Source organism: Moschus berezovskii, chromosome 4 (genome assembly GCF_049115385.1).
Source record: "Moschus berezovskii isolate FMDL1 chromosome 4, NW_MosBer_1.0, whole genome shotgun sequence".
Lineage (NCBI taxonomy): Eukaryota > Metazoa > Chordata > Mammalia > Artiodactyla > Moschidae > Moschus > Moschus berezovskii.
In genome coordinates this window covers 104670793-104685665 of record NC_142463.1, presented here as the reverse complement: position 1 = coordinate 104685665, position 14873 = coordinate 104670793, and the positions used below count along the sequence as shown (strand labels likewise).

Genomic DNA, 14873 nt, shown 5'->3' with positions numbered 1-14873 from the left:
ATCATGGAAGCCTTTGTTGCTGCTGCTGCTAAGTCGCTTCAGTCGTATCCGACTCTGTGCGACCCCATAGAAGGCAGCCCATCAGGCTCCCCTGTCCCTGGGATTCTCCAGGCAAGAACACTGGAGTGGGTTGCCATTTCCTTCTCCAATGCATGAAAGTGAAAAGTGAAAGTGAAGTCACTCAGTCATTCGACTCTTAGCGACCCCATGGACTGCAGCCCACCAGGCTCCTCTGTCCATGGGATTTTCCAGGCAAGAGTACTGGAGTGGGGTACCATTGCCTTCTCCGATGGAAGCCTTTAAATTTGACTAAAAAAGTTAAAAAATCAGATGTAATTTACGTAACAAATTTACCCCTTTAAAATGTTTAATTCAGTGGTTTTTAGTGTATTCACAAGGTTGTACAACCATCACCATTATCTACTTCTAGAACATTTTCATCACCCTGAAAAGAAATTCCACTAAGTATGGGGTTTCTATTAACAGTCATTCTTCATTCCACCATACCTGCAACCTCCAGCAACTACTAATCTACTATCTGTCTCTACAGATTTGCCTTTTCTGCATACTCCACATAAATGGAATCATATGTGATACATCACATGAGATTCACCTATGTTGCAGCATTATTAGCACTTCATTTTTATGATTAATATTCCATTGTATGGCTATATTTTATTTATCCATTCATCAGTTGATAGACATTTGGGTTATTTACACTTTTTGGCTGCTATGAATAACGTTGATAGGCAAATTTGCATATGAGTTTTCAAAAATAATTAAAAAATTATTTCTGGCTGTGCTGGGTTTTCATTGTGATGCACATGCTTTCTCTTTCTCTAGTTGCAGTGGGTGGGCACTACTCTCTAGCTGTGGTGTATGGGCTTCTCACAGCGGTGGCTTCTTTTGTCGCGGAACATGGGCTCTAGGGTGCTTAGGCTTCAGCAGTTGCAGACTCAGCAGGGTGCAACACACAGGCTTGGCTGCCCCAGGGCATGTGGGATCTTAGTTCCCGAACCAGGGATCAAACCCATATCCCCTGCATTTGCAGGAGGATTCTTAACTGCTGGACCACCAGGAAGTCCCTATATATGAGTTTTTATGTGGGCATATGTTGTCATTTCTCTTGGATTATGGCTAGGAGTACAACTGCCAGGCCATAAAGTAACTCAATGTTTAACCTTTTGGTGAATTCAAAGACTTGTCCAAAGTGGCTGTACCATTTTGCATTCCCACCAGCAATTTTAGAGGGTTCCAATTTCTCCACATCCTTACCAATACTTATATTACAATCTTTTTTCTTACAGCTATCCTAATAAGTAGTTTTGACTTGCATTTCCTTAATAGTTAATGATGTTAAACATTTTTCATATACTTATTAGTCATTTACACATCTTCTTTGATAAGAAGTATCTATTCAAATATTTTGCCTATTTTTAAATGGGCTATTTATCTTTTTATCCTTAAGTTTTAAGAGTTACTCATACATCCTGGAAAATACTAGACTTCACATTTCACATAAATTTTTAATTTTTGGCCCTGCCATGTGGTTTGCGCGATCTTGGGTTCCCTGACCAGGGACTGAACCCAGGTTTTCCACATTGAAAACTCAGCATCCTCACATTTCACGTAATAACCATTTGTGGATGGTGGCTACTGTATTGTACAATGAAGTTTTAGAGATTTATAACATTTTAAAAATGGAAGGCAACAGTGATACTCATTTTGCAGTAAACATATATATCAAATCATTATGTCTTACACCTTAAATACTATATTATCAACTATATCTCAATAAAACCAGGAGGGAAAAGTGGCAAAAATAAATAAATAAATGGAAAACAATGTAAATGACCAAAAATGAAATAAAAATTTAGTGAGATTGTCAGATAAAAAAATCTATATGCAAAAGTCAACTACATGTCTATATACTAGCAAAACTATTTAGAAATGTAGTTTTTTTAAAAAAAGTTAGTGCAAGCTTTCTGTGGAGAAAATGAATCAACCTTAATGAAAAATGTTAAGAACTAAATACATGATCTTTGTATGGGAGATTTAAATACTATGAAAATTATCAACTATCCCTATATTGATAATCTGATAATGTCTAACTGATACTGACGTTTTGATAATGTCTATAGTTCTGGGGTTTTTATTGGTGTCTGGGGGGAAACGGGGAACATGAAAAGCTAACTCTCAAATACAAGCAAAACAGGTGAAAAAGAACCAAGACATCTGTGAAGAATGAAAAACTGAAGTTACTAGAGTTAACAGATAGAAAAACTTGTAAGTCACAGTGATGGACAGTATAGAGTTGACTTAGTAAGAAATGACACACCAATGCAACAGAAAATCCAGGAACAAGCCCATAGATATATATATAAGTAATTTACGATAGAATAGCAGAGACATCACTTTGTCCTTCTAGTCAAAGCTATGGTTTTTCCAGTAAATGGCAACCCACTCCGGTACCCTTGCCTGGAAAATCTCATGAACAGAGAAGCCTGGTAGGCTACAGCCCATGGGGCTGCAAAGAGTTAGACACCACTGAGCAACTTCACTTCACTTTCACATGTATGGATGTCAGAGTTGGACTATAAAGAAAGCTGAGCGCCGAAGAACTGATGCTTTTGAACTGTGGCATTGGAGTAGACTCTTGACAGTTTCTTGGACAGCAAGGAGATCCAACCAGTCCATCCTAAAGGAAATCCATCCTGAATATTCAATGGAAGGACTGATGCTAAAGCTGAGATTCCAATACTCTGCCCACCTGACGCAAAGAACTGATTCATTTGAAAAGACTCTTGACAGTTTCTTGGACAGCAAGGAGATCCAACCAGTCCATCCTAAAGGAAATACGTCCTGAATATTCAATGGAAGGACTGATGCTAAAGCTGAGATTCCAATACTCTGCCCACCTGACGCAAAGAACTGATTCATTTGAAAAGACCCTGAGGCTGGGAAAGACTGAAGGTGGGAGGAGAAGGGGATGACAGAGGATGAGATGGTTGGATGGCATCACCAACTCAATGGATATGAGTTTGAGTAAGCTCCGGGAGTTGGTGGTGGACAGGGAAGCCTGGAGTGCTGCAGCCCATCGGGTCGCAAAGAGTCAGACACGACTGAGCGACTGAAATGAACTGATTGAAGCGATATGAATCAGCAAGAGGTGGCTCATTTCAATAATGGTGTTGGAGAATTATTTAAGAACAATATGAAAAAAAGAAAATACCTCAAATATTACACAAAAAATATATTTCAGTTAGATTAAAAACTTAAATATGAAATGCAAAACTATGAAACTTTCAAAGGCAATGTAAAAGAAGATCTTTGTAGATTCAGGGCAGTAAGGATATAAAAAACAATGACTATAAAAGAAAATGTTAAAAGTTACAACTTCTGTTTATTAGCAAATAACATAAAAAGACAAAATATAAGCTTGGAGTAATATGTCCATTTTATAACTGCAAAGGATTAGTAATTATAATTACAGGAATAACAGGAAGACTCTCTGAACTAAAAAAAAAACAAACATACAGTTGAGTGAATGAGCAAGAGATGTGAACAGACATTTCAAAGAAAAACTATAGATAACTCACACATGAAAAGATTCTCAAGTCCATTAGTAAAGAGAGAAATCAAATTTTAAAATGACAATACCATGTGTTGTCAAGGATGTGGAACATGGGCCACTCGCATTTACTGGTGGTATAAATATAACTTGGGACAACCACTTTGGAAAGGCTGTTTGGTCACTGATTATCCAGTAAGGTTGAAAATTCCATATCCAAAGAACCAGCATCTCCACTCTTACAGTATCCTATGATATCCTAAAAAGATTCTTGCACGTGTGCATCAAGGATCATGTACAAGAATATTTACAGCATTATTTATAATTGCAAAAAAATTAAAAATAAATGAAATGTCAATTGTTAGGAGATAGATAAACTGGCATATTCACATAATGGAGCACCATACTGCAGTAGGAACTGTACCAAGCACCACACAGCAGCATGATACTGATGAAGTCATCGAAGAATGCATGCAGTGTCTAAGATTCCATATACCTAGTTCAAATACAGACAAAACCATAGCACCGACTCTGATGCTGGGAAAGGTTGGGGGTGGGAGGAGAAGGGGACGACAGAGAATGAGATGGCTGGATGGCATCACCGACTCTGTGGACATGTGTTTGAGTGAACTCTGGGAGTTGGTGATGGACAGGGAGGCCTGGCGTGCTGTGATTCATGGGGTCGCAGAGAGTTGGACACGACTGAGCGACTGAACTGAACTGATAGCACTTCTGGTGATACTGATGAGACAAGACTGGACAATCCCCCTATGCAGAAAACAAGTATAAAACTGGACAAAATGGCCAAAAATAAAATAATTTCAGGATGCTGGAAACTGTCCAAAGGCAAACAACAGATTGATAAGTATTTACTTCTGAAAAACTGCTAAACCTTATGGTAACAAAAGTGGGAGTCTATGGATCTCCTTCCTGGGGCAGCTCCCATCCCTGTTCCACTGCCAGCATGGTGGGCAAAAACTACCTTTATCATTAAGGTGCTAGCACTAACAAATAGCTTTGCTAGTCTGAGGGTGTAGTTCTTGCTTAGAGTGAACAACAAACCAGTCAGGGGTTTAACAAGGAGATTCTGAAAATAAGAGAGTCACACTCAGGCTTTAGGTAAATTCTCTATACATTCTAGGGTGACTATTAAAATACACACATGCAAAGAAATATACACACAAGGTCAAAGAAAAAAAAATCACAAAGGAAATTAAAATTTGTGAGGTACATGAAAAAACTCAAATAAAAAAACTTATGAGATGCAGCAATGCTTAGAGGGAAATTTATAGCTTTAAATGTTTATACCAGGAAGGAAGAAAAGTCTAGAGTCAATAGTCTCAGCTTCAACTTTAAGGAGGGACTTCCCTGGTGGTCCGGTGGCTAAGACTCTGAACTCACAATGCAGGGAGCCTGGGTTCGCTCCCTGGTGAGGGAACTAGATCCCACATGCCACAACTAAGAGTCTTATGCCACAACAAAGATCAAACATCCTGTGTGTCGCAACTAAAACCTGGTGCAGCCAAAATAAATAAATAAATATTAAAAAAACGAAAGAAACTAAAAAAAGCAAACCAAACCAAACCCAAGAAAACTGGAAGGAAGAAAATAATAAAGATCAGAGTAGAAATAGATGAAATAGGTAACAGAAGAAGAGTAGCAAAAATAAATCAATGAACTCCCAATACTGGTTCCTTATAAAAGAACAAAGATTGATTAAACCAGTAGCTAGATTAACCAAGAAACAAAAAGATGAGATCCAAAAAACCATATCAGGAATGAAAGGGACATCACTACAGAACCTACAGAAATTAAAAAGGATCATAAGGGAATACTATGAACAACATTATGATGGTAATTTAGACAACTTTGATAAAGTGAACAAATTCCTAGAAAGACACAAATGAACAAAACCAACTTGAGAAGGAATAGAAAAATAAATATATCAGGTAAAGAAAATGGAGGGCTTCTCTGCTGGTCCAGTGGTAAAGACTCCGAGTCCTAATGTAGGGGGCCCAGGTTCGATCCCTGGTCAGGGAACTAGATCCCACATGCAGCAACTCAAAATCCCACGTGCTGCAACTGAGACCTGGAGCAGCCAAATAAATACATAAAAATAAGTATATTAATAAAAAAAAAGAAAATGGATTAGTAACTAAAAGCCTTCCCACAATAAATCACAATGTGATATGCTGAACTGGATCTTGGAACAGAAAAACCAGAAATGGAATAAAATCTGGAGTTTAGATAAAAAGAAAGTACCAATGTTTCTCAGTTTTGACCAATATATAGCATGGTAACATTAATGTGAGAAGAAACTGGTGAAAGGTATGCTGCTGCTGCTGCTGCTAAGTCACTTCAGTCGTGTCCAACTCTGTGCGACCCCATAGATGGCAGTCAACCAGGCTCCCCTGTCCCTGAGATTCTCCAGGCAAGAACACTGGAGTGGGTTGCCATTTCCTTCTCCAATGCGTGAAAGTGAAAAATGAAAGTGAAGTCGCTCAGTCGTGTCTGACTCTTCGCGACCCCATGGACTGCAGCCTGCCAGGCTCCTCCGTCCATGGGATTTTCCAGGCAAGAGTACTGGAGTGGGGTGCCATTGCCTTCTCCATGAAAGGTATGCAGGTTGCCATTGCCTTCTCCGTGAAAGGTATGCAGGAGCTGTCTATTACCTTTGCAACTTTTTCACAAATCTAAAATGATTTCAAATTAAAAACCATCTTTATAAAAAAGCTTTCCACGAAGAAAAGTCCAAGCCAAGATGGTCTCATTGCTGAATTTATCAAACATTTAAAGAAGAAACAATACCCATCCCACACAACTCAGAGGAAGGAACACTCCCAACTTATCTTGTAAGGCCCATATTATCTTGATGCTATAGCCAAAGACATCACTACAAAACTACAAACAGCCCTCAAACATATGTGCAAAAATTGTTAAAACATCTGCAAATCCAATACAACAACATATAAAAAGGATTATACACTAAGACAAAGTCGGGGGGGCAAGGATGAGAGATTTATTCCAGGAGCAAAAGACTGGTCTAACATCCAAAAAATAATTATTGTAATACACTCGATTAATAGGATAAAAGATAAAAGCCATATGATCATCTGAGGACAATACAGAAAAAGGAGCTAACAAAATCTAAAATTGAATCCAGTTATGATAAAAGCTCTCAGGAAACTAGGAATAGAAGCAACTTCCATCAATCTGATAAAGGATACCTACAACTTACACCATAATTAATATCTAAAGATAAAATGTTTTCCTGCCAAAATCAGGAATAAGGAAAGGATGTCTGCTCTCAAAACTTTTTTTCAACATCACAATGAAGGTTCTAGCAAGCATAATAAAACAAGGAGGGGGGGGAAGACACCTAGATTAGAAAGGAAGAAGTAAAGTGACTGCAGATAGCATGATCTAATACATAGAAAGTTCTAAGAGAGCCACAAAAAAATTCCAGGAAATTGATAAGCTGATGCGAAAATTTATTTGGACTATATATGAAATACAAATGAATTTGGAAGATTTTCACAAAGTGATTTTAATACTTACTGTCAAGCTACAGTAATAAGACAGTGTGGTGCTGGTAAAAAATAAACATTTAGATCAAGTGAAATCGCTCAGCAATGTCTGACTCTTCGCGACCCCGTGGACTGTAGCCTAACAGGCTCCTCCGTTCATGGGATTTTCCAAGCAAGAATACTGGAGTGGGTTGCTATTTCCTTCTCCAGAAGATCTTCCCGATGCAGGGATTGAACCCAGGTCTCCCGCATTGTAGGCAGACGCTTTACCATCATAGCCACCAGGGAAATGTGACCCTCAAATATATGGCCAGCTGACTTTCAACAAGCATCCTAAACGGACAGTCTTTTTTTTTTTCTCTTTTTACAACTTTTTATTTTGTATTGGAGTATAGCTGGTTAACAATATGATAGTTTCAGGTGTATAGCAAACAGATTCAGTTATATATATAATTCAGATTCTTTTCCTTTATAGGTTATTACAAAATACTGAATGCTGTTCCCTATGCTATACAGTAAATCCTTGTTGCTTATTTATTTTATGTATAGTAGTTTGTATCTGTTAATTCCATACTCCTAATTTATCCCCCACCCCTCACTTTCCTCTTTAAAAATGTAAGATCATGCTTTTCCTGTGATCTGAAATTTGCCTTTTCCACTATAAATATCTCTGTAGTAACTTTTTGGGTCAGCATATACATTGCTTCCTCAATCAAGTTTTTAGACATGTGGACTTCTTTTTTTAAAATTCTATTTATTTATTTTTGGCTGTATTGGGTCTTTGTTGCTGTGTGCAGACTTTTTCTAGTTGTGATGGGGCTTCTCTTTGCTGTGGTATGCAGGCCTCTCATTGCGGTGGCCTCTCCTGTTGGACAGTCTTTTCAACAAGTGGTGGTGGAAAAAATAGACAGCCGTTAAGTGAAACAAACCAACCAAGTACCCTCAATCCTTACTTTAAGAATTTTTATTCTTCAAAACACATCATTAAGAAAATGAAGAGGCCATATCTGGGAGAAAATGTTTATAAAACAGACCTAATAAATAAATACTACCTAAAGTACAATAAGTCAGAAGAATTATATATATTGACTTAGAAAAGTCAACAGTAAAGATAACCAATTTTTTCAAAAAGGCAAAATGATCTGAACAGATAATTGCCTAAAATACATAAATAGCAAATAAGTATGTGAAAAGATGCTCAATGTCTTTAGAAACATGCAAACTACAATCACAATGTAAGGGAGTCCCCCAGTGGTCTAACGGTTAGGATTCTGGGCTTTCACTGCTGTGGCCCAAGATCCCACACAGAATGATACTGTCATGCACCCACTAGAATGGCTAAATGACTGACAATTCCAATCATTGACAAGGATGTCTCCCACACTTTGCTACCAGGAATGTAAAATGATACACTTTGGAAAACACAACAGCAGTTTCTTCAAAACTCATACATTTACCTTAAGTCCTAGCAATTCTACTCTTGGGTGGAATATCCAAAAGACATGAAACAAAACATGGACATTAAAACTTCCACACAAATGTTCATAGCAACATTATTTGTAATGGCCCCAAACTGGAAACAACCCAAATGTTTATAAACTGAGGAATGAATAAAAACATGTGGCTATCCATACAATGGAATGTTATTCAACAAAAAGGAACAAACTACTGATAAATGCACCACAGATGAACCTCAAACACATTATGTTAAATGACAGAAGGTAGACATAATAGATGACATACTGTGACCCTACTTAATAGTAAATTTCTAGAACAGGCAAAAACTTCACAGAGAAAGCAAGCAGATCAGTGGTTGCCAGGGGGTGACAATGCAGACTAATGACAAACATGCATGAGGGAACTTTCTGGGGTGATGCAAGAGTTCTAAAACTGGATTGGGGTGAAGACTGCCGTACTATAAAATTATTCACTAAAACTCAACTTGTACACTTAAAGTGGGTGAATTTTATAGTATGTAAATTATACCTTAAAAATTGTTAAAGAATAGACAAGACCAAATAATCTGCTTTGAGAGAGAGAGATATATGTTAAATGCCATCTATTTAAAAAAGCAAGGAAATTTAGAATACAGATTATACAGAATGGGGGAAGGAGAATAATTCAATCAGAAGATCCATGACACTAACGATCTTCTTTTTTTTTCCCTCTGTAACAGACAGGTCCAACAGTTAGGAATATGAAGTTAGTGAGAATGGTTTCTCCTCTCTTATCTTCTATCTGCTCATCTTCCCATGTTTCAGTTTCAATCCTAAAACTTTCCAGTCCATAGTCTCATCTCTTACCTGAATCAATGCTGAGGACATCATCGTCTTCATCAGGAATCTCAATTATTTCTGTAGGACGGGAAGCTTCATCTTCAGAGCTGCTGTCCCTGTACTGTAGTCCCAGTTTGGAATAAAAGTCCTTCACCAAAGACTCACAGTTAGTCACTGCCCTAATATTGGAACACATGAAGAACAGGTCAAAGCCAGCAGAAACAGGGAGTAAAGCCATTAGAATTTATTTATATATATTTAACTATATACGGACTTTTATTTAAACAGACCATATTCCAAAGTGTCTCTGTTTTGAATTTAAGAGGCTTATCCCATAGAAAGATATTTAAATTGTGGTTTCTTGAAAAATCCAAAGTAAGTTCAAAGCATGGTCCTGTCAACTTCATTATTTACCTTTTGTTATTTGAAAATACATTCTAAGTGACAAGTAGGGCACAAGAAACCAATCTTCTGGGGGTTCAGAGTAGAAATAAGGTTCAAGGAACTTGTTAAAGCTTCACAGTTACAAAAAACAGCAAATCTTCACAATATGCACTCCCTAGATGATTCTAGTAGGAAAACAAAACAACTGTTCTGAAGTAGAGTGTAGGATAAAGAAGCGGAAGAGACTCAAGACTTGGACTCCCCTGCTGCTACTGCTGCTAAGTCACTTCAGTCGTGTCCGACTCTGTGTGACCCCATAGACGGCAGCCCACCAGGCTCCCCTGTCCCTGGGATTCTCCAGGCAAGAACACTGGAGTGGGTTGCCATTTCCTTCTCCAATGTGTGAAAGTGAAAAGTGAAAGTGAAGTCACTCGGTCATGTCTGACTCGTAGTGACCCCATGGACTGCAGCCTACCAGGCTCCTCCGTCCATGGGATTTTCTAGGCAAGAGTACTGGAGTGGCTTGCCATTGCCTTCTCCATGGACTCCCCTACTGCTGATCATATATTAACCGCTGATAGATGAATATTATATGGTGACTGTGCAGTCAGATTTTGGCCCTTAACCTTTGAGGAAGAACAAGGTTCTACATGTCTGTACCTTCTAAAGAACAATGTCATGAACAATTGTACTATTTTAAAAACGTCTGCCAATAGGCAGATTTACTATTTCCTATGTGGTTCTTACCTGGATGCATCATCAAAGAGTTGGTCAACATGGGCCACCTCAGATTCCTTCTGTATTACCCAAGTCTCCAACTCTGCTAGTTGCTTCTTGCGCTGCTGTACACAGTCCATCTTTTCCAATTCTTCATCAATGAACTGTCGAAGCTCCTCCATTGAGATACCCAGCTCCTCAACCACGGACTGTTGCAGCTCTGCAATTTCTTCAGACTCCATTGCTGCTGCTGCTGCTGCTGCCAAACCAATGCACCCCGGGAGGGAGGACATGCTCCTGTCCTCTATATGGAGCAGGAAACTGAAATTACTTTTGGGGTAATCATAACCACAATAGAGAATTTCAGTCCCCTAATAAAACATTCCTACTCAGCTACTTGTTACCCAGATGTATGTAGTTAGGTTTGCTTCCATGTCCACCACCACCCCTCACCAATCCCCCAGTTCTCCAGTATCTGAAGCTGAGAATTTGTAGAGTTCTCATCTCCTATAGGCTGTAGACCTGAATAAAATGAAAAAGTTTGATAGGGCATGGAGGACATATATCATGCAACAGGAAGCTACCACAAATAATGTTTTAGGAAACTGAAAAGAAGCAATTTATTGAGGTAGATATTTCTGTGAGCTGTGTTCCCTGACTAATGAGATAAATCTTTGCACGCTATGCTAATTTGAGCAAATATCCCCACCTGGAGGGGAAGGTTTGGTTTACAACTCCCTAATTCGTTGTTTTCTCTTTAATTCCTTTTCTCCTTCCATCACTTTGCTTTCACGTTGAAAGACACTTAAGTACACAAAAGCTTGCAGCTGAAAAGGTTACCCCAAAGTAAAATGAAATAAAATAATTTGGGAATAAAAGGTGGCTACCTATACCGACAATTCAAATACTCGCACATACAACACACATTGGTGTTAACTGCTTTTTGGTTAAAGCAAAACTGACACCAGAATGCCGTGCGACCCCAGTGCCAGTTCTCACTGCCTCCATTTTTCTTTGGCCCACACGCCGCCCCACCCCCGCGCTACCCATTTTAGGGGTGCGTCCCACCCACCCGCAAATCAGGTTCAACACCGCCCCCGCTAGTCTCCGGGAAAGACTCCCTTCCTACCCTCGTCCGACCTCTTGCAACAAACAAAACATTCCATACAAGCCCTTGGTCTCCAAATACCTCAATTAACAGTATTTCCCACACCTCCCTGCTCCCAGATAAAGATGGCTCTCCCTCACCAGCCAGTCCCCAGACTCACGACGCAAGGGTCGGCCTCGGTAGGAAAGAACGAAACCAAACAGAAAAGGGAGCAGGGGGAGGGGAAGAAGCGTGAGAGAGGGAAGGGGAAGCGAGGAAAAAAAAAAAAAGACGCCGGAAGCAAGCCAGAGGTGCCGTTCCGGTCGCTGCGACGGTAGCCTGATGGGGTCAAACCTAAAGCCGCAGGGCGCCCCTCAAAGGCTGGGAAACTCAGGGGCGTACGCATGCGTCAAGGAAAATCCTTCCAGGGCACACGTGAGAAACGACTGGCGGGCAAAGTGGGCGTGGCTTAGGTACATTTCAGAAAGGCCCCGCCTCTTCTACCACCCAACAACTGGTGGTAGTAGTACTAAGTTTGTTGTGCAGAGGCCCAGTCGGCAAACAGTAAGATTTAGAATTCTCCCTAGTACTTCAGTTTGTTGTGTTACATAGATCGTACAAACTGTAATAAGTCGAGTTCCGTTCAGTCTCTCAGTTGTGTCCGACTTTGCGACCCTATGGACTGCAGCACGAGAGGCTTCCCTGTCCATTACCAACTCCTGGAGTGTGCTCAAACTCATGTCCATCGAGTGGGTGATGCCACACCTCAGCCTCTGTCGTATCCTTCTCCTCCTGCCTTCAATCTTTCCCAGTATCAGGGTCTTTTCCAATGTCAGTTCTTCGCATCAGGTGGAAGGTGTAATATGAAAAGCACGAAAATAGCTTCTCCACCCCCATCACTTAAGCACTCCTGCTCCTAAGTAAATCAACTTAGTTTTCTAGGCTTGTGTGTACAAGATCAGACATGGATTTTTTTTTGTTTCTGTTTCCACTTAACATGTGGATATTCTATGAAGTCAATTAAAAGTTTTCTTTTTGATAGTTGTGTAATACTTCATAATATAGTTAAATCATATTTAGACATTTGGATTGTGCTCAGTTTTTAGCCACAACAAAAATTCAACAATAAATATTAAACATCCTTTGGCAGTAGTACTTTTATTTCTGTGAAAGAGATCCCCCAAAATGGAATCTGAGTTGAAAAATACATACTTTCTCCTATTTTTATCAGAATCCGCTGTCAAATTACTTTTCAAAAAGGTTGAAACAATTTTTACTTTCACTGACAAATCTGTGAAAGTGTCTCTTTCCCCACATCCTTATTAGGACTTTTTGCTAATTGTTTAATTTTTAAGAATTTGATATGTATTTAAATGCTATCTGTGTCAGGATAGACTAGGCTATGTTGTGGAAACACCAAAAGTTTACAAGGAGAAGCATGTAAACCGCATAATCATCTCTAAAAGGGTGACAGTGGAGTTCTGCTCACAATAGCTACTCAGCAACCCAGGCTGATGTGCCATCCTGCCATAAGGGGATATCACTAGAGAGTCTCACACTGGCAACTAGAATGACTCAACCTACTGGCTTGAAGGAGGCCCTACCCAAACAGAAGAGGGCCAGAAAGAACAGTCATGTCTCATCTCCAGAAGGATGGAGAACCAGATGTATTTGATGAATCAGCACTATTGACTACCACAGAATCTCATTACTACTTTAATGAGTTCATTAAATAGTTTAATTTGCTCAGCGACCTTTACACCAAGTGCTCCTAACTTCATTTAAAAAGTATAAGCCAACCTTTCTCTCTCTCTTTTTTTGGCCATACTGCACCCATGTGGGATCTTAGTTCCCCAACCAAGGATCAAATCCATGCCCCCTGCACTGGAAACACACTTAAAAAATATTTATTTTAATTGGAGGCTAATTACTTTATTGTAGTGGTTTCTGGCATACATTGACATGAATCAGCTATGGGTGTACATGTGTCCTCCATCCTGAAACCCCCCCACCTCCCATCCCTCAGGGTCATCCCAGTGCACTGGCTTTGAGTGTCCTGTTTCATGCATCGAACTTGGACTGGTGATCTATTTCACATATGGTAATATACATGTTTCAATGCTATTCTCTCAAATCATCCCACCCTCGCCTTCTCCTACAAAGTACAAAAGTCTGATCTTTATATCTGTGTTTCTTTTGCTGTCTCGAGTGTAGGTTCATCGTTACCATCTTTCTAAATTTCATATATATGTGTTAATATACTGTATTGGTGTTTTTCTTTCTGACTTGCTTCACTCTGTATAATAGGCTCCAGTTTCATCCACCTCATTAGAAATGATTCAAATGCATTCTTTTTAATAGCTGAGTAATGTTCCATTGTGTAAATGTACCACAACTTTCTTATCCATTCGTCTGCCGATGGACATCTAGGTTGCTTCCATGTCCTGGCTATTATAAACAGTGCTGCGATGAACATTGGAGTACACATGTCTCTTTCAATTCTGGTTTCCTCAGTGTGCATGCCCAGCAGTGGGCTTGCTGGATCATATGGCAATTCTATTTCCAATTTTTTAAGAAATCTCCACACTTTTCTCCATAGTGGCTGTACTAGTTTGCATTCCTACCATCAGTGTAAGAGGGTTCCCTTTTCTCCACACCGTCTCCAGCATTTATTGTTTGTAGACTTTTTGATAGCAGCCATTCTGACCAGCGTGAGATGGTACCTACCTCATTGTGATTTTGATTTGCATTTCTCTGATAATGAGTGATGTTGAGCATCTGTTCATATGTTTGTTAGCCACCTGTATGTCTTCTTTGGAGAAATGTCTGTTCAGTTCTTCAGGCCCATTTTTTGATTGGGTCATTTATTTTTTCTGGTATTGAGCTGCATGAGCTGCTTGTATATTTTTGAGATTAATTCTTTGTCAGTTGCTTCGTTTGCTATTATTATCTCCCATTCTGAAGGCTGTCTTTTCACCTTATAGTTTCCTTCATTGCGCAAAAGCTTTTAAGTTTAATTAGGTCCCATTTGTTTATTTTTGCTTTTATTTCCATTACTGTGGGAGGTGGATCATAGAGGATCCTGCTGTGATTTATGTCAGAGGGTATGGAAGCACACTTTTAACCACTGGACTGCCAGGAAAGTTCATGGAACCTTCTATATAAGACTGAAAATAGGGTCCAAACAGCCGGGATCATCAAAGCTTTTGAATTCCTCTCCTGGTGACCACCCTTTCACCTATGCTCATTTCACCTGCCCACCAGTTTCCTGGGACCATGCTAAGTACCCATTTCTTGTTGTTACGACACTA

At 39.4% G+C, this 14873-nt stretch overlaps 1 protein-coding gene across 5 annotated transcripts in view; it reads right to left on the bottom strand.

The window, feature by feature from the left end:
- Positions 1-11873, bottom strand: part of SETDB1 (SET domain bifurcated histone lysine methyltransferase 1) — a 32427-nt gene extending 20554 nt beyond the window's left edge. For 2 of the 5 annotated variants that reach the window (XM_055401889.2, XM_055401893.2), the window contains exons 1-3: positions 11724-11872; positions 10506-10779; positions 9402-9553 (exon numbers count right to left, since the gene is read on the bottom strand). In XM_055401889.2, the coding sequence (XP_055257864.1) occupies positions 9402-9553; positions 10506-10768 (415 nt within the window). In that variant the 5' untranslated portion in view covers positions 10769-10779; positions 11724-11872. Of the gene's footprint in view, positions 1-9401; positions 9554-10505; positions 10780-11723 lie in introns of all 5 variants that reach the window. The other 3 variants (XM_088835740.1, XM_055401890.2, XM_055401891.2) reach the window with 3 other exon arrangements.
- Between the last annotated feature and the right edge of the window lie 3000 nt (positions 11874-14873).